At 38.8% G+C, this 21,106-nt stretch overlaps 1 protein-coding gene across 4 annotated transcripts in view; it reads right to left on the bottom strand.

Annotated features, from left to right (window-relative positions):
• Window positions 1-21,106, bottom strand: part of PIK3C2G (phosphatidylinositol-4-phosphate 3-kinase catalytic subunit type 2 gamma) — a 469,433-nt gene that overhangs the window by 52,672 nt on the left and 395,655 nt on the right. For all 4 annotated transcript variants that reach the window (XM_027767815.1, XM_006167334.3, XM_027767814.1 and 1 more), the window contains 3 exons: window positions 20,826-21,015; window positions 20,206-20,327; window positions 14,396-14,504 (listed from right to left, as the gene is read on the bottom strand). In XM_027767815.1, the coding sequence (XP_027623616.1) occupies window positions 14,396-14,504; window positions 20,206-20,327; window positions 20,826-21,015 (421 nt within the window). The remainder of the gene's footprint in view (window positions 1-14,395; window positions 14,505-20,205; window positions 20,328-20,825; window positions 21,016-21,106) is intronic.

The raw sequence follows: 21,106 nt of genomic DNA on the forward strand, positions 1-21,106 counted from the left end.
ACTGATGAATGAAAATGAAAAACACCACCAAATTAAAAAAAAAAAAAAAAGAATCTCTCCTCAGGGACTCTTTAGTAGTACTTTAATTTAGCACACATGCAAATGTGAATGTGATGAAAGCTGCAAGCCTCATGTTAGGTAACAGTTTTGTTCACATGTCCCTATGCAACAATGAGTGTGAAGGGCAATGATACTTATCAAGCTTGCTGTGCAAAGCTGCACCTTTGCAAGTCTTCCCTATGTACATGCCTGGCTCTTTTGCCCTCTGCTCTCATGACAGCCCTCTGCTAATCTTGCCCTTTTTTTGGAGAGAGAGATTTTTGCTATAGTGTATGTGTGCTTACCTGGAGAGACACTGAGAAGCAGAGAGAGAGAAAGCAAGAAATCATCTCCCAGAGGTAATGACCACGCTTTAATCCCTTCTCCTCCTTTCTCCTCTTGGGATTTTTGGCATGCATGCACACACTCCTGGCCTGAGTTTTAAGCCACTAGCTCTGGGACTCAAACTGCTGTCCACTACATGGAAGTCCAGCGATGTAACCATCATGCCATCTGCTGGGCCCAATCCTTCTATGTTAATCCATCCTGTAGGCTTTTACAGCAGATTCATGCAGGAGTTTCTACTGAAAGCCTGCAGTTTTATGAAGACAAATCCCATTATTCAGCCTCTCTTCTTACCAGGGTGAGATAGCCAAAATTTCTTCACTTTGCACTTAGTTGCCTCAGCCTTATGGAGACTAAGGTCTAACAGTTTTTCAGTGAATGGACATTTCACAATCCATCCTGAAAGGCATTGTCTGCAAACAGCTTTAGTAACATTAGTCAGACAGCCCTCAGCATGCAAAGATGACAATCCCACCTATCATTCCCTCAGCACTTTCCCTTAGAGACAACTACCATACTCATGGCCATTTACTACAACGTAAGTGAATGGACATGACCTACAGAGAAGGTCATGCCAATAAGAGCCATTACGATATTGCCGTCCTGTATTTTTCTTGAATTTACAAAAGTCACTTCCAATCTAATGAAATGAATTAAGTTGCCTTGATCCTATAGGACAGAAGCTTCTGTCTAACTCATTTCCCACTACCCATTAAGACAGAAGACCAAGGGGGAACCAGCAGTTAGTGTAATGGTTATGTCGCTGGACTCCCACGTAGTCGACCGCGGTTCGCGTCCCGGACTCGGTGGCTTAAAACTCATGCCGGGCGCGTGTGCATGCGTGCCCAAGATCCCGAGAGGAGAATGGAGGAGAAGGGATTGCGGCGTGACCATCCCCCCTGGGGGGTGATTTCTCGCTTTCTGTCTCTATGTCTCTCTCTGTCTGTCTGGCGAGTGCACACGCCCTATAATGAAAAACAAAACAAAACAAAACAATAACAAAAAAACCTTTCCAAAAGACAGAAGACCAAGGAAACCAGCAGTTAGTGTAATGGCTATGGCTCTGGACTCCCACGTAGTCGACCACGGTTCATGTCCTGACCCGGTGGCTTAAAACTCACGCCAGGGCGCGTGTGCATGCGTGCCCAAGATCCCGAGAGGAGAATGGAGGAGAAGGGATTGCGGCATGACCATTCTTCCTGGGGGGTGATTTCTCACTTTCTGTCTCTATGTCTCTCTCTGTCTGGTGAGCGCACACGCCCTATAACAAAAACCTCCCCCCCCCCAAAAAAAAAAGAAAAAGAAAGACAGAAGACCAAATATATTTTTAAAACATCATACAATTTATCTTGAGGATGCACACAAAGTACCTTGCATTCGTATTGTCTAACACTTTCATATCTTTGTTTCCTCCTCCTACTGACATTATTATGCCTTCAGTTTCCTCATTACATTATTCAGTTCCCATGGTGAGCACAGACTGTTCATTTCTTTCTCTTTGCTCATAACGGACACATTGTGAATGTGATTTGCAAGATCTGAGTGATCTTTCTGGAGGGCACAATCATGGCTCCATGCACTGTTAATGCTCATCCTTTCTGACCACAGCCAGGCAGGGTCCCTGGGCTCAGCACCAGGCAGTCAGCCGAGGCTGTCCCAGGCCTGGCAACTTGCACGATTTCCAAGATCATTTTCTACTGAACCTTTGTCATGAGGTTCATGGGGGATTATACACAGAAGTAAGGAAAGATTATTAAACTACATTAATATTTATCTTGCAATACCATTTGATATTTTTTAAAAATTTCTGTTTTCTACAAATTTTAAAATGTTTATCACTTCTGAGGAGCCTGCATATTGTTTTCCACCATGACTGTACTAATGCTTATGTAATAGAATATGCATAAAACATATATAGGTGAATTACACGTTTTGGAAGCATGAGCTAATTTCTTTCTTAAAAGAAAAACCTGGTAATTATAAAAACAGGGGCCAGACATTAGCACAGTGGTAGAATATGATACTCTGTGGGTGGACCTATATGGCAAGGTTCCAGGTTTGCATTTAGAGACCTCCCTGAGTCCCCCAGGAGTGTGGATGCCCATGATCAGGGCTGGCTAAGGCCAGAGGGGAGAGAGACAGAGAGAGAGAGAGAGAGATCTCATAGTGGGGTCCTGTCTTGTCTCTCCCTCTCTCATGGAAGAAATAAAGAAATTTAAACAATATATGTGTATCTGTGTATGTGTATATATACACATACATAGATAGAACTTTAGAGACAACTGGTAAACACTTCTTAGATGCAATCTTTCAATTCCTTATGTTAGCAACATAAATTCTATAGATTAATATATAGTAATGATTCTGTTACCATTCATTTATTCATTCAAAAATATTTAGTAAATATTGATAAGAGTTAGCAGCTCTGCTAGATCTGAGGTAAAAATGGAGAAGAATTTAGTCATTGAGTACTTCCAGCTTCTGAAAGGAGAAAAGCATGTGACTTTCAAGTTTTGTCTTTGCAGTTCCCGTTGTCTAACATGACTCCTCCCAATTCTATTTACTCATTAGCACTTGCCCTTTAAAATCATCTTGAATGCCGCGCACTCTAGGATGCCTTCTCCTGCTCACTTGGAACTGAGTTAATATACCTCTGTCAGCACTCCAGCACTTAAACACTTTGTAACGAAATGGCATCTCCAGCTGAGAGTCTACCAGCCTTGAAATAATATTGCAACACAATGTTATTGAGTCCATATTTGTTAAGAATCAATAATGTATAGGACACATGACTATTTGCTATATTAGTGATCAAATGAGTGACCCTGTCCAAACTGTGAAAAAATGAGAAGACATTTATAGTCTGAGGCTGTATTTGAGACTCTCTCACATATTAGCATGCAGGAAATCTTCTGGAGAGCTTGTTAAAACACAGATTGCAGGCCAGCCGGTGGCACGGTGATGAAGGAGGCTGGATCCTTCAAGACGGACTGTATGGTTTGAGTCCCAGACCCAGTGACTTAAAAAACACATCGGTGCAAAAGAAGGTAGAAAAGGGATTATGGAGTGATAATCCCCCATTGGGGATACTTTCTCCTTTTTTATCTCTCTTTCTGTCTCTGGTGAGCATGTGTGCCTTCTGACAAAAAAAATATAAAAACATCATAATATACAAGAAACACACACACACACACACACACACAGTATAATAAAACACTGATTTATTTATCCCAGAGTTTCTGATTTAAAAGGTCTAGGATGGGGCTGAGAATTTTCATTCTTGTAAGCTGTAAAGTAAGGTTCCCAGCATGGTACTGGAACTGTACTTTGAGAACTACTTGTCTTAGGAACTGGCTAAAGGGATCGAAAAATTTGACCTCTTGCTTCTGACTGTATATGATCCAATACAATTATTATTGACAATTCAGGTTTCCTCGAGTGGTTCTTAGGATCTCTAGAATCTGAAACAGGGAATTTTCTCTTCAATGGGTCTATTTATCATTAAACCACAATATCACCCAACTAGAAGGCAATATTTCTACATATCACATCAGTGAACCTATTTTACAGTTAGAAGGCAATTTTGGATATGTACATTAAATAAATTTAACCATGATTAGAGAAGTAACCTTATCTAAATTCTTCCCCAAGATTCAAGTGGGAATGAAAGTTGGTTGTATTGATAGCTGAGAAAAAGAAAGTTTTCTGAACTTTAGTAAGTTCTCATTATGGAGACAATTGTTGTCCTGCTGTTACAATGCCTATAATTTACTTTGAAACATGTCTGTATATACAGCATGATACTGTGCATGTTTCTTAAGTCGAGTATAACCCTAGTGCTGCTGACATTTTAATCAAGACTGCGGAATTCAGGAATGGCCTCTTAGTATTTTAATAAAAGATGCACAATTTGAGAGGAGGATGGAGAAGGAGAGAAGAAGGGGTTCTCAGCTTTCTAATCAGGAAGCCCATACGAGAAACAGGCAGAGAACTTACTCAATTGGCAATTAGCCTTTTATTAATTATCATGCTGAAGGTCAGAGATGAGCTTTTACTTGTAAAAATGGTGGCTTGCTGACTAGTATGATTAATATTAAAAATGTATTCTCATTGGTGACATTAATGTTATTCAAGATATGTGGGTTAACTAAAAATAATCTATAAATATTCTCTACTCTTATATCAAAAGGCAAAAAAACCAAGAGGCCTTGCACATCATCCTTAGGGATGGTGTCTTAGGTAAATTACTGAGGAATTCGTGTCTGTCCTAAACTCTGGAGGATTCTGTTAGCTTGATGCCCGCCTCTGAAACAGTATTTGTCTCATAGGAACCTTCCATTCAAGATGGCGCTAAGAACACCAAACAGCAGAGGAAATCTGAGCTCCCCTGAGCATTCAGGAGGAGTGATCTCAGCTCTGTGCATGGATGGGGTTTCCGTTTGTGTGTGCAGTTGTGATCTTAGGAACCCTTTTCTGACCTACATGAGACAAGGGCAGAATTGGGGTCTGGCATTTCCCTGTAATTTTGAGACTACTATCAAAATCACTGGTGGTACTAAGCCCAGCAAGAAATCCTAAAATGCTTTTTGGGGTGAGAAGAGACCACAGATTAGATCCTATAATATAGTAACCTATGACAAAGAGTTATGATAGAGCAAAGAACAGGGTGGGGAAACAAAGAGGCAGATCTCTCTGAAAGCAAAATGGCAGATACCTTTGAAAGTTTAGAGCTGGCTTAGGTCAAGGGTCCCCAACCCCAGGGCCATGGACAGTACCCGTACTAGTCTAGCCTGTTAAGAACAAAGTCACACAGCAAGAGGCGAGCAGTAGGTAAGTGAGCAAGTGAGCGAACCTTCATCTGTAGTTCCAGCTGTTCCCCATTGCTGGCCTTACTGCCTTAGCTCTGCTTCCTGTCAGATCAGTGGTGGTATTAAATTCTCATAGGACCTCCCAGATGGGACCATCTAGCTGCAGGAAAATAAGGTCAGGGCTCCCACTGACTCTGCATTATGTTGACTTAGAATCATTATTTCATTATATATTACAACGTAATACTAAGAGAGTACAATATAAATATAATGCACTTGAACTGTCCTGAAACTATTGTACTTCACCCCACTCCATGGAAAACCTGTCTTCTACAGAACCGGTTCCTAGTGCCAAAAAGTCTGGGAACTGCTGGATCAGGTGATATTGAAGTTTTGGACTCTCCTTGTGATAACAGGAAGTTAGTCTATTAGTCCAAATCTCTCTCTGAAAATAACTGGAACAGCTAGAGTTGTTTTTTGAAACATTGCTTAAAAGTATCAATAAGATAGTGAAAAATTAGTGAGCAGAAGACATAAATTCAAGAATGTGAGGAGGCTGGGATTTGGCACTACTATTCTCATAGCTATTTACCTACCCAAGTTGAGCACTTGGGAGACTGAGAGGTTTAGCAGTATATCTAACCATTTTGTGGAGAAAAGAAGAAAGGAGTGGGAATTTAGAGCTGCTGATTAGGCTTTCGGTAAAATCAGCCTCACTTTGGGTTTGGATTCCAAATGACTGTAAGGATAAATAGGACCTCAAAGCAGCTAGAATTCAGTTTTAAATAATCTGTATTGCTGCAACTGAATTTCAATAATCCTAGAGTGTTAATACCCCCAGATTTTATAATTTTTTTTCTCTATACCAAGGTAATAGTAACATAGTCATCAAATTATTTCTACAAATGATGTTGCAGTGCAGTAGCTGGCCACAGAAAAGAGAAATAACTAGATTTACAAGTGAACAAAGCTACATGATTAAAAACTAGATGAGCCATCAAACACTAGAATCACGCAGTGTGTCTTAGTCACGGATACATGCTTTCATCTCTGTGGTAATTCTTAAGAGTAAGAGTGTATAAGTTCCAAGTCTATAGAGAATAAAATGAAATGGTAAATAATAAATCTTTTTAAAATGTAAAAAAGAAGGGAAAACCAAATGCATCGGATGAATGGAAAAGAAAGCACTTAGGACATAATATCCTTGAGAAAGCGTGTGCACGTGCACCCACATACACACTGACAACAGCAAACGTCAGTAATTAAGCAATCCATGTACAAGATAGGTTGTGTTATTAGACATAAAACAAAACCCATCTGTATGTTTCTGATAAGAGCGACAAAGTAGAAAAAAATTATGGAATGATGAAAGTGAAACAACAGGAACAGCTGCATCATGTAAACACTAGCTAAAATAAAGCTGGTTTGGCTATATTAGCATTACATGGGGAAGGTTTTTGTTGCCTTTTTAGGCTTTGACATAGGGTGTATGTGCTTGCCAGAGAAAAACAGAGAGATGGAAAGATGGAAAGTGAGAAATCACTCTCCCGGAGAGGGGTTTGGGGGTGATGGCCACTTTACAAACCCTTCTCCATTCTCCTCTCAGGATACTGGGCATGCACACATATGCATCTGACATAATCTCCAAACCACCAGGTCTTGGACTTGAACCAGTGGGTCATGTGGGAATCAAATGCCTTAATCACCATGCCACCTGCTGGCCCCAACATAGGAAAAAATTTTAAGACCAAAGTTATTATTAGAGATAGAAGAACCATAAGAAAGTGAAAGTTTCAATCTAATAGGAAAATACAATGATTTTTCCATGTGAATGATTCTAATAACTTACCTATGAAATATATAAAGCAGAAATTAACAAAAATATAAAAAGTAGTAATGTTCATGAATATAGCGAAAGATTCCCAAATACCTCTATTGGCATAAACACAAAAATCATCAAAGATAAAAACAATTTGCACTGATAAACATATGTAGAACACTGCATTGAACAACTGCAGAATGTATTCTTTTAAAACATTAATAGAATATTTACCTAACGTGACCATATTCCAGTCATCAAACTTATCTCAAAAATTAAAAAAAATGACAGAAATTATACCAAGTATATTCTCTGACTATGGTGTAGTTAAGCTAGAAATAACATAACTAAAAGAAATAGTCTACATATATTTGAAAAATTTTACAAAGTCTTAAATATCCATGGCCACAGAAGGAATCAAATTCAAAATTGACAAATATTTTGAAATAATAATAAAGAAAATACTACCTATCAAATATGCACACACAATATTATATATAAAAACTTGTGGATGCAGTTAAATCTTTTATCAGAAGAGATTCCAAATTTTAAACGAGTGAGATAGGTAGAAATTAAAGGCATAGCCATCTGCAGTGGGTCCCGATAGTTGTCTTAGCGCTCAGTCTGAATACAAGCTGGACTTTCATATACCACAGTCAGGCTTGGTCCCTCTGAACTCAGTTTCTAGTTCCTCTATGTGGCCCATGTAGTTATCACTTACATGACTACTTCCTAATGAGCACCTCTCTATGAGACAGGTAGACATAATCTACTGGATGCTAGATTTCGTTGACCCCCACCCCCCACATGGACTACACAGGTATGTCACCATGGCCACTTCTCAGTCACACATGACCACAGACTTTGCATGCCTCTTCTAAAGGCCCCTCTTAGGACTCTTTGCAGGAAACTTGCCAGGCCACCTGCTGGCCCCAACATAGGAAAAAATTTTAAGACCAAAGTTATTATTAGAGATAGAAGAACCATAAGAAAGTGAAAGTTTCAATCTAATAGGAAAATACAATGATTTTTCCATGTGAATGATTCTAATAACTTACCTATGAAATATATAAAGCAGAAATTAACAAAAATATAAAAAGTAGTAATGTTCATGAATATAGCGAAAGATTCCCAAATACCTCTATTGGCATAAACACAAAAATCATCAAAGATAAAAACAATTTGCACTGATAAACATATGTAGAACACTGCATTGAACAACTGCAGAATGTATTCTTTTAAAACATTAATAGAATATTTACCTAACGTGACCATATTCCAGTCATCAAACTTATCTCAAAAATTAAAAAAAATGACAGAAATTATACCAAGTATATTCTCTGACTATGGTGTAGTTAAGCTAGAAATAACATAACTAAAAGAAATAGTCTACATATATTTGAAAAATTTTACAAAGTCTTAAATATCCATGGCCACAGAAGGAATCAAATTCAAAATTGACAAATATTTTGAAATAATAATAAAGAAAATACTACCTATCAAATATGCACACACAATATTATATATAAAAACTTGTGGATGCAGTTAAATCTTTTATCAGAAGAGATTCCAAATTTTAAACGAGTGAGATAGGTAGAAATTAAAGGCATAGCCATCTGCAGTGGGTCCCGATAGTTGTCTTAGCGCTCAGTCTGAATACAAGCTGGACTTTCATATACCACAGTCAGGCTTGGTCCCTCTGAACTCAGTTTCTAGTTCCTCTATGTGGCCCATGTAGTTATCACTTACATGACTACTTCCTAATGAGCACCTCTCTATGAGACAGGTAGACATAATCTACTGGATGCTAGATTTCGTTGACCCCCACCCCCCACATGGACTACACAGGTATGTCACCATGGCCACTTCTCAGTCACACATGACCACAGACTTTGCATGCCTCTTCTAAAGGCCCCTCTTAGGACTCTTTGCAGGAAACTTGCCAGGATCACACCCTGAACCCCGATTAAGGCTTTGGTCCACAAGCCTCCCTCCCTCCTGCTCCCTGCCTGGTGGTTGAGTGTGTGTCTATGATGGCTCCCCATGTTCCCATTGGCCCAGTGAGGCGTGCTGCCCTCTTCTCTCTGGATCTGTAATATACTGTTTCTCTTAGTCTATGTGTTTTGTTGCGTGGCTTCCTCTGTGTCTCACCAAACACACACTTCAGACCTGACCACTTTTCCTGTCAGGTCTCCTAGAGAGTGGCTTCCTTGGTAGGAAAAACCTAGACACAGGTCAGACAAGAGCCAGAAGAACATCTACCAGTAAGACAAGTTTCCCATGAGAGGAAGCAGGGTCATAGGTTGGACACTGAGGTGGTGGGCTAGCCACTAGGATAAAGAAGTACCCATGGAAGGCACACGGTAAACATCCATGGCCGTTTCCCCTGGAATTCCATCAGGGCAGGGCTAGAGCTTCTGGCCCCTTTTGTCAGACAGACCTCAAGAGACCAAATTAGAGAAAAACACAATGTCCTTTGTAGAAGTTATAAATGAGAGAGCAAATTATAAGCAAAGGAAGGAGAAGGCAAAAATAAATGAAAGGAAAATACAATAGAGAGCTTCAATAAAGCCTACATTTCATTCTCTGTAAAGATTAATAAAATCAGGGCTTGGAAGTGGTGTGGTGGTTAAGGTGCTGGACTCCCACATGGCCAACTGCAGTTCAAGTCCTGGACTTGGCTTCTTGCTTTCTCACTTTCCCTTTATCTCTCTCTGTCTCTCTCTGGTCAAATTGAAAAAAAAATAATAATAACAAAAATTAAACAAAATAATTCTAAAAAAATGATTAATAACATTTTTACTCCTCTAGAAATACTGATCAAATAAAATACTGAAAAACACTGATAACAAAGGAAAGAAATGATAAACAACATGTTTCAGGAATGGAAAAGAGGACATCGCTTCAGATCTTAACAATGATAAAGATTACATGAGGATGCTAGGAAATGTATGCCAATAATTTAGTAGAAATTCTTAAAAAAAATAACTTAATAAATAGGCTCAAAAATAAATGGAAAATGAGAGTTGTCCTGTAATTCTTTAAAAAAAAAATCTAGGGAACCAGCAGTTAGCGTAATGGCTATGTCACTGGACTCCCACGTAGTCGACCGTGGTTTGTGTCCCGGCCCCGGTGGCTTAAAACTCACGCCGGGCGCGTGTGCGTGTGTGCCCAAGATCCCAAGAGGAGAGTGGAGGAGAAGGGATTGTGGCGTGATCATCCCCCTTGGGGGGTGATTTCTCGCTTTCTGTCTCTCTGTCTCTCTCTGTCTGTCTGGCGAGCGCATGCGCCCTACAGTGAAAATCTCTCCCCCCCCAAAAAAAAATTAAAAAAAATAAAATCTAAATATCCACACCTAGAGGACTTCATAAATTGAAGAAATAAAATAAATTTATATAAAGTTTACTAAAGAGTGGGGAAAAAAACCAAAAATGCTTCTCAACTAATATTACGAGACCAGTGTGTCCTTGATACTGAAACCTGGAAAGCAAGAACATGCTAAGAAAGAAAGACTGGGGCCAGTGTGGTGGTTCAGGGGGCTGGACCCCACAGTGTGGATCAAGGCCAGGACCCAGCGGCTCGAGAAACACACTGGGCACGTGTTCATGTGTGCCCAAACTCCCGAAAGGAGGGAGAAATGGAAGCAAACGGTTTGTAGCGTGACCATTCCCCACGGAGTGCGAGACACTTCCTCACATTCCTTCCACCTCTTTCTCTCTCTCCAGGAACTGCACATACCCTGTGGCAAAATTAAAAAAAATGAAAGAAAAAAGAAAAATGGTAGTCCAGTCTTTAACATATAAAGGTCAAAACAGATACTAAAGAAAATCCTCTATCAAGTCTAGCAATAACAAAAGAAGATAATTTACATGGTGAACACATAGGGTTTATCCTAGGAAATTAAATTTAATATTAGATATAAAATTAGGAAATCCATTAATGTAATTCACCACACTAACTGAATAAAAAAGAAAAACATTGATCACTTATTATCCTAATAGATTCGGACATTTATGACATTGAACTAGGGTACGTTTTTCTAACTATGTAGAAAAGTATTGATACATTGTCCTACATTAAAATGAAAAATTTCTGTTCACCAGAAGACATTATAAGGAGTAAAGAGATAAGACACAGAGTGAGAGAAAAATCTTTGCAACCTATTAAACTAATAAAGGGCCTCTTTCCGGAATATATGCAGAAATACAATAAATCCATAAAATAAAGTTAAATAACACTTAGAAAGATGGTGAGAGACATGAACTGGTACTTCACCAAAGGGGATATCCAGATGTAAACAAACAAACACACACACACACACAATTCTAAAGAAGTGTGTAAGTTTGTTAGTAACAGGAAAATGCAGACTAAAAGTGTAACGAGATGCGTACTCATCAAAATGGCCAAAATTAGACGGACTGACAATAGCAAGTATAGACGAGGTTGTGGAAAACTGGAACCTTTATTTAGTGTGAGAGAGTAAATTGGTTATTACCTAGATTGCTAAATATAAGCACGTCTTACACTATGGAAACTTAGGTATATGAACAACTGTGTGCACTGAATCATCATGTAAAAGAATGTTCATTGCAACAGTGTATTTAGTCCCAAAGAGGAAACATTCTAGATGGGGAGTAGAGAAGAATCTACAAAGGAGCTGTAATGTATTCATGTAATAGAATACTATCCAACAATGAAAACCTGTGACTCCCAGAAGTAGACTATCGCAGAACTGTTGGCTTGAAATCAACCATTTTATTATATCTCAGTTTTAGGGTTTGCCAGGGTGCCACCATGGTGTTCGGCTTGAAGTCTCTGAGAATGAGGCTGTAATCATTTGGTGGTTGGGGCTGGAATCCCAGCTGGGGTCTGGAACAGTTGTGCTCCTTGGACACCTCTCTGTTCACTCTCTGCATGGCTTCTCTACCTGGCAGGTTCAAGGCAGCTCAGCTTGGCAGCTGAAGGGTCCACAGTGAGTATCCTAGGAAGACTTGTTAGAAGGTGCCTGACCTGGGACCAGCAGTTGGCATAATGGCTATGTCGCTGGACTCCCATGTTGTTGACCACAGTTCAAGTCCCATACCTGGTGGCTTAAACTCATGCCGGGTGCGTGTGCGTGCGTGTCCAAGATGCCAAGAGGAGAATGGAGGAGAAGGCATTGAGGCGTGGCCATCCCCCCTGGGGGGTGATTTCTCGCTTTCTATCTCTCTGTCTCTCTCTGTCTTTTTGGCGAGCACATTCACCCTATAGCTAAAACCTCTCCAAAAAGAGAAGGTGCCTGACCTTCTCTAACCTAACTTGGAAGCTAAAAAATGTTACTTCCACTATATTCTCTTTGATAAGACAATGACAAAGCCCATGGGTTCAGGAGGAGGGGAAGGTGGCAAAGAATTTTCAGATGTGTTCTGAAACTACTACATGATTACGTGGGTGTTCTCATAATGAATTCTTGAGCTGTTAAATTTTCTTTGGAGGATTTTTCTTTTTTCTGTGTTTATTTTTGCTATTTGAATAGTTAAAAACAAAATCAAGAATATATAGTCCTAATTTCATAAGGAGGGGTAAACTCCACTAGAGTGGTAAAGAATATGATAGTACTTCTTTTTTGGGGGGTAAGGGGGAGTTTTTGCTTAGGGCACGTGCATGAGAGAGAGAGAGAGAGACAGTGAGAGGGCAAGTGAGAAATCACCCCTCAGCGGGGATGGCCATGACACAAGCCTTCCCCATTTTCCTTCTGGGGTTTTGTGCATGCATACACATGCACCCAGTTGGAGTTTCAAGCCACCGGATGGGGACTGGAACTGTGGTCGGCCATGTGGGAGTCCAGCAACCTAACTGCTACACTATCTGCTGGCCCCCAATGATTTTACTTCTTAATTGTTTTAATTCCTCCTTACTCTTGTGATGTTTAATTTTGTGCATTAGCTTGGTTGGACCACAGTGCCCATAATTTGGGTCAAACGTTACTCTGGATGTTTCTGGAAAGGTGTCCTTTGGGTGAGATGAATATTTACATCAGTCAACATTGAGTAAAGCAGATTACCCTCCATGTCGTCGATGGGCCTTATCCAATCAGTTGAAGGCATGAATAAAACAAGGACTGACCTCCTCTGAGCAAGAAGAAATTCTGCCAGCGGAATGCCTTTGGCTGCAGATTGCACATCTTTGCGGGGTTTCCAGCCTGCCAGTCTACCCTGCGGATTTTGGACCTGTACGTCCACAATCACCTGAGCCAATTCATTAACATCTCTCTCTGGTTCCAGGACTCCCATGACACCCAAATGCACGGATGCTCGAGTCTGTTGTATGAGACAATGTAGTATTTGCACAGAATCTTTGTGCTCCCTCCTGTACACTTTAAATCATCTCTAGGTTACATGAAATACCTAGTGCAATGCAAATGTTCGGTGATGAGGTGTTATACTGTGCTGCTTAGAGAATAACGACAAGAAAAAAGCTGTCCATGTTCAGTATAGACCTGACCAATTCCCTTCCCCCTCCACACATACTTGTTTCTTCCATGAGTGAGAGAGGCAAAGAGATAGGCATTCCCAGTGGGGTGCCCATGCTGTGATCTGGGCAGCTTCAGCCAGCCCAGATCATGGACACGTGTGTGCTCAGCATGATCAGAGAGATCTCTGAACACAAACCCAGAATCTTCTGCTCAGCATCACAGTGTCGTGTTTCCCCTGTCCTATTATCTGGTCTCCTTTTCCAGGATTTTTTTTTGGGGGGAGGAGTTTTTTGCTACAGGGCACGTATGCTTGCCGGAAAGACAGAGAGAGACAGAGACAGAAAGTGAGAAATCACCCCCTGGGAGGATGGCCACACCGCAATCCCTTCTCCTCCATTCTTCTCTCGGGATCTTGGGCACACACGCACATGCGCCCGGCGTGAGTTTAAGCCACTGGGTCTGAGACTCGAACCATGGTCGATTACATGGGAGTCCAGGGACATAGCCATTATGCTAACTGCTGGTCCCCTCCAGAATATTTTTGATTCATGGTTGGTTGAATCCATGGACGGGGTCCCTGCAGATGTGACTATACTTGAAAATACTTCCCCAGGCCAGCGCTTTTAAATCCCACCCACGGTTAAAGACCCAGCTCAAATGCTCAGCTTCTGCCTGAAAGTAATTCTTACTCCTCAGAAACTCTAAAATGCTTTGTAGCACCGATAGTCCATTTACCACATACAACTTGATCGAAAAGTTATACAAGCCCAAGGTTTATACCTCTGTGCTGTTCTATAGTTCTGATTTTCAGGGATCTTACTGACATTGGGCATGCACATGCATTGTGTGACTGAAGGATTACAAGAATGCTATAATAAAATATTTAAAAAATATTTTCAATAATAATATATGGAATAAAGTGTAACATACGTTTGCAACTTCCTGTGATCCATTTAGTATCTGTTCCATGTAATGATTGAGGTCTCTGAATCTTTTGTGATCTGAATTTGTGAAAGGTAAGTGCCACCAATGAGGAAACCTGTTTTAAAAGAAAGAAAGTATATTTTTGTTAGTTTGAAAACTGACCCCCCGCATCTCCAGATTGTTCACAGAATGACAGCTGCATGTGATGGAAGGGCCAATGAAAACATTTCTCAAAGCCATAGCATAAGGGACTAATTCTGGGAGTTTCACTAGCATGACTGTGATCAGTTGTGCTATATGAACGTAGCATAATTTAACATATTAAGTTAATTATATTATATGTTCCTTCTTAGTGTCTTTATGAAAGACCACATATTTTGTCTTTTATATATATGTGGGGGTATAATAAATACTTTCTGAAGTTAGTGATTCATAATATTTCAAAAAGCTCGGATTCTATTGTTTCTTCTCAGTTCACCAGAGACATTGAGACACTAAATCAAACACTTGACCAAGTACCATATGTTCCCATCTGGGCTTAGTCTTTTGAAACAAAGTAGCACTGCCCCCAGGAGTGTGACTGGAAGACTTTCCTTTGCATTGTATCCAACCATTCATCTGGATGGGTTGGACTTGATTAAGGCCAATTATTGGGTGGGATGACCTGTCAGTAGGTAGCAGTTGGTAATGCATTTTGCTGTTTCAATGTATCTTTTTAATGAAACTACTAAGCAGCTGCTTGCAGTCTTCTCACTGCCTCATCTCTCCTGCCACTTCTTTGGTAGAGACTAAGGCCTGGCTGTCCTGAAAACCAACATGGGAGACAGGGAAGGGTTAGCAGCAAGCATAGGTAAATAGCTGACAATTTCATGCTATTCCACTCACTGATTCCTTCTGAAAATGAAAGGGAAGTCCAACATTACATGTTTACATATTTAATTAATTAGCATTTTACTTTTTTTAAAAAAAAGTCTTTTGTAATTCTAAGGCACAAAGTATTAAAATTTTTCATCTGGATTTAGTTATCAAAAAATTAGTAAAATATACAATAAATCAAAATATTATATCTATAACATATATATGTATATGTTATATATATATATATATGTATGTATATATATATATATATATATATATATATAAGGAGATTGTTTGTATGTCCGTTTTGGGATCTTGGGCATGTGCACACATGTGTCTGGTGTTTCAAGCTGCTGAATCTGAGACTTGAATCACAGTCAGCAACATGGGAGTCCAGTGCCTTAACCAGTATGCCACTTGCTATCACTGTAGAATATAAATATATTAAAGTAATTTTTGCTTTTTTGGAAATGAACTTAATAATTGGATTAGACTGTTTTAAAATTTTAACTCATATAGGGGCCGGCAGGTGGCGTGATGGTTAAGGGCACTGGACTCCCACATGATCTACTGCAGTTCAAGTCCCAGACCTGGTGGCTTGCTTTCTCACTTTCTCTGTCTCTCTGTGTCCCTCTCTGGTCAAGTTAGAATGAATGAATGAATAAATAAATAAAATAAAGTTAAATAAAATAATTCTTTTACAAATATTAACTCATATACATATAAATTTTTCTTAATGTAGAATAAAATAGAGCTCAATGTCAATTATGTTACATTGTTGATATTTGTACAGATACATGTACTAATGTAACTGGTATAAATATGTTCATGAGAATTGTGGAATTCTGCTATAATGATGTCATTTGATTCTTTGGACTCTTTTGAAATTATATGCCAAATAGAGCCTAGCAATCATTGAGAATTATCTTTACAAGCTTTTATCTGAAGGTGCCATCATGTCCTTCCTCAATTTTGCTCAGAATAAAACTAGGAAACACCTGACATGCAAGTAGACTTGATACCTGATTATTATTAGAGTCATTCATTTTCTTTTTTCAAAGTGAGTTTCTGTCTTTTTTTTTTTTTTTCTTTAGAAGCAGTGAGAAAGAGAGAGAGAGAAAGATAAGTACTCTCAACAGGGTCTCATTCCACAGTCCTTCCCCTAGCCTTCTTAGTCAGTTGGATCATCGGCACATGTGTGCATCTGGCTTGTGCAGGTCAAGGAACTGAACCCTGACCTTCCATATGGCTTCCAGCATTGCAAAGCATTGTGCTAGGAATATACCACTGTGGAAGCTGGCTTAATCATTTTTTTTCTGAACACCAACACCAATATTTTGATTTTCTTTTTTCTTGGCCCTCAGAGGCTTTTACGTCTTGGGGCAGTGTACCAAAAGAAGATTCTGGATATTTGGGAGACTGGCAATGATGAAAATAAGAGAAGGAAAGTAAGTCAATCCTTCTCAAGCAGATTAATTTTAAAGAAGATCAGCTCTTTTAAGGAATAGTTCCATATCTGCATACTCTTGAAAGATACCCAGAAGTACAAACGGCTTGATTGGAAAATCATTGTGATATGCTGTGATTAATTAAAATTTTATTCTTCATGATTCTGACTTTCAGATAATACTTTCCAAATCAGATTTAAATAATTCTCTTACAGTTTCTCTCAGTAGATTTGGGAGTCTGAGGAAATCTTGTCCTCACCCTTCATTTATATGCATTGCCATAAGCCTTGTTCCCTTTGGGAGTGTCAGCCTACAAATATTGTTCAGGGCACATAGGACAAAATGTTCCTCGTCTCTACAGATTACTTAAATACTTTGCAAATCAGTGCAGGTATCATTCTCAGGCAGCAGTAGTGAGCAAAGCAGAATCCTAATGAAAGTCAAAAATTGAGAAGATGTGTATAAAGAGGGATTACCAGCACTTTTTAAAAAAAATAATTATTTATTTAATTTTATTTATTCATTCATTTATTTCAGTTTGTCAGAGAGAGACACAGAGAGAGAGAGAGAGAAAAAAAGAGAGGGAAAGTGAGAAAGCAAGCCATCAGGTCCAGGACTCAAACCATGGTCAGCCATGTGGGAGTGTCCAGCGCCTCAACCACCACACCACCTGCTGGTCCTGTGCACTTTGGAAGTTTTACAATACTGATATATTTTGGAGATGTGCAGTGTAGAATAGAGAAGTTTTTGAAACCAAAGAGGACAACCATTAAACAATGACTTGCTTATACTACTAAATTGTCAAATGATTCTGATGGCAACCACTGCATTTGAATTCAGTATTTGCAGCCAAACTTCGAATATTTTTGTCTTGCTCTTGTTCTTCTCAGTTATTCTATCAGATTTTTTTGTAGTTCTTAAACCTGATGTGACTTCTTAATGTCTCCAGAATTATTTTATCTTATCCTCAATCCCTTGAGCATGATCCCACTATAATTTCTTGACTCCCTGATGCGTAAAGCATCTATGTTTCAAAGTCTTTGACATCTAAAAGCATAGTTCTTTTTTTTTTCTATGAATGTGTACTAGTTGATTTTCAATAGCTCTCCATTGACAGGCTTGCTTATATTCTATTTCAGAAGGTAACTAAACCCTGAAAACCAAGCAAAAATCTACATGTAGAAAGACTATTAGGTAAACTATGGACATGTACACCATTAAAGAACCACTTAACAAAAATACCAGTGTTTTTGTTAAATAAAAATTGATTTGCCAAAGTTACACTATCATTTCTGGCAAGCATAACTTTTATTTTATACTATTTTATTTTAATTTTTTTTATCACTTAAAAATGTTATTTTTATTTGAAAAATCCTTTTAGATTTATTCTTTTTTATTTCAAGTTTATGTTATTTAGCTTGCAAAAATGAATATTCCAACATATGCACAGTTCTCCCCAGTCCAGTTGATAATACTATAAAGTTATCTTCAACAGATAATACCCCATTTCTTTGTCCTATGAATGCTTTGCCTCTATTTTTCTTCTAAATGTCCTTCCTCAGTCTTTACTCCTTCACCCATCCTCATCTCACACCTATATCTGGTATTCAGAAAGATTACTGTGTTTCTATATCCTTTAGTCATTCAATTTCAGTCACAGAGTGCAGACACTTGGTATATATTAAGTGGGGACATACAATGTCTCTCCTTCATTGCCTAACTTGCTTCACTGGCAGTAAATCTTCCATATTCATCCACTTTCTGTTAAAAGCCAGGGTCTTGTTTTTTATGGCTGAGTAGTAGTATTCCATAGAGTATGTGTGCCACAGTTTTTCAATCCATTCATCTGTTCATGGGCTTTTGGGTTGGTTTCATGTCTTAGCAATTGTGAATTGTGCCACAATAAACATCGATGTGCAAGCATTTTTCCAAGTAAGAATCCTTCTGGCCTTTGGGTAGATACCAAGGAGTGGGATTGCTGGATTATCTGGTAGTTCTATCTGTAGATTTTTGAGGAATCTCCAAATTGTTTGTTTTCTAGTGGCTGGGGCCATTTACATTTTCACCAGCAGTGTAAGAGGGTTTTCCTTTCAGCACACCCTTGCCAGCACTTATCATTTTCTGTTTTTTAAATCTTATTCATTCTAACTGGAGTTAGGTGGTATCTCATTGTTGTTTTGATCTGCATTTCCCTTACAATGGAGGGATGTTGGGCATTTTTTCATATGCCTTTTGGCTATTTGTATGTCATCCTTAGAGAGTGATTTTTTTCAACTCATTCTCCCATCTTTTAATAGGATTGACAATCTTTTTACAGAACAGCGACTTGAGTTCCTTGTGTATTCTGGTTATCAGTCCCTTATCTGATGCACAAAAATATTTCCTATTCTGTCAATTCACACTAATTACTGTATCTTTTGCCATGCAGAAACTTCTTAGTTTAACGTAACCCCACTTGTCTATTTTGGGAATTATTGACTGTGCTTTTAGGAGTCTTAGTTATTAAGACAGGGTCTTGCCATGTTAGGCTCCTTCTGCTTAGCCTCTTAGCTGGGACTACAGGGTACACCATCATACTGGTCTCTATTGTTTCTTAGATGGGGTCTCATTTTGCTAATCAAGGCAGCCTCAAGCTCACAATGCTCCTATCTCAGCCTCCCTGAGTGGTTAAGATTACAGAGTCAAGCAGCACATGCCTCCTCTTCAGACTGGATTGAGAATCAAACCTGAGCCTCCCATATGGTCCAAAGTGTTAGCAATGCATGTCACTGACCCTGGGCCAAGGTTACCTTTTTAACACCAAAATACACCTTTGTTGTACACTGAAGTAGGTCAAATTTGGTTGGTTGTAATGATGAATTTCAGAAGGTTTATTTGAATAGCAGTTATATTCATAATACTTTGAAGTTTGCTAATGTTTAATATTTTCCCATTGTAACATGCATGGAAACAATAATTTTAATTGAAAATAACAAATTAAATTTAGATAATGTAAGGCTAAAATTTAAAAGTTAATAAATGATGACAATGAAAGTGAGTTATTAATACACTACTTGACCTTAATACATTTAAATTGTTTTCTGTACAGAAACCAAATATATAAGAGCTTTATTGCAGTCATTTGTTGAGCGCGTAGATATGTCCAATTTAGTTCTGCATTTTCAATTTCAATTTTGTTTTTACAGAAAAATACTAAGGAGATTAAATTTAAACACAGATAAATAAAGCAATTTTCCCAGTAATTGATGAAAAATGAAATAGGTTCTGAATTTTTCTGTCTGCAAAATCAATGGCTGGAAGTAAAAAGAAAATTGCAAACCTTGTTCTGTTTTATGAGACAAAAGATTCTTTACTTTGAGAGCAGTACAGCCTCTCTGCTGGGAAAGATTCAATGGCATCAGAATCAGAGTACTGTGTTGCTTACAAACAGAAAATCCCATAACCATAATTTTCCCTTCTGCTCAAGGACAAGTACTGAAGGCAAAACAATGTGAAAGGACAGTGCCTTACTCAGGGAGAGGCAATGATGCAAACTGCTTCTGAAGTTGGCCGTGAAGTTTTGAAAACTGGTCGAATGACTTTTCTGTCAGGCTTATTTCATTATTATTGTGAGTCACCTGGATCACATACAGCTGCAGAAAATAAGTAGACAAAAATCAAAAGACAGCAGTGTCAACCTGCAATAAATTCTAAAATCCGATTTTATGTAAACTACACAAAGCAAGAACCTTTCTGCCAACAATGATCACAAAAGCTAAGTGGTGCAATTTGTAGAGGCAAAATTACCCATAAACACAATATATAAAGATACCATAATCTTATGTGCTGGAACAGACTGCCTAATTTCTGGTCTTTTCTTGTGGACACTTTAATTAGCTCTTGATTTATGTCCTCGCACAGGGCAGGAATTGTTCTCTTTGATGGTTCTCTACTAATAGCTTCGCTTGTTATGATTTTTTTTCCCCTTAGAACACCCTCTTAATGGTACTTCTGCTTAAATTGTAACTGATTTTTCATTTGCATAGTAAAATGACATTATGCTGTACAAAGGGGTGTGCAGTGTGGGGAAGGGAATGACTTTAGATGAAGGCAAGTGATACTGAAGCCAAGATGAAAGAGTTTAGACTTACGTTAGTGGGTTTCTTGCTGAACCCTAAAATTCTTGCTCTTTGAATGGACCTGGTTGCGCTCTGCACACAGGATTCCAGGGGAAAACTCTGTGAAGTAGATTTGGCAGGACTGATGGCTGACATTTGTGCAAGTGTGTGGATCAAGTTATTCAACTTAACAGGGAAACACTCCAGACTTTCCTTTATTTTCCTAGATAAATAAAAAAGAAGAGCTAGTGATATTCCCTTGCATCAAATCATTCCATTTATGATTTGTTTTCTGAGTTTGTTAGATGTAGGGA

Source organism: Tupaia chinensis, unplaced genomic scaffold (assembly GCF_000334495.1).
Source record: "Tupaia chinensis unplaced genomic scaffold, TupChi_1.0 Scaffold144702_1, whole genome shotgun sequence".
Classification (NCBI taxonomy): Eukaryota; Metazoa; Chordata; class Mammalia; order Scandentia; family Tupaiidae; genus Tupaia; species Tupaia belangeri.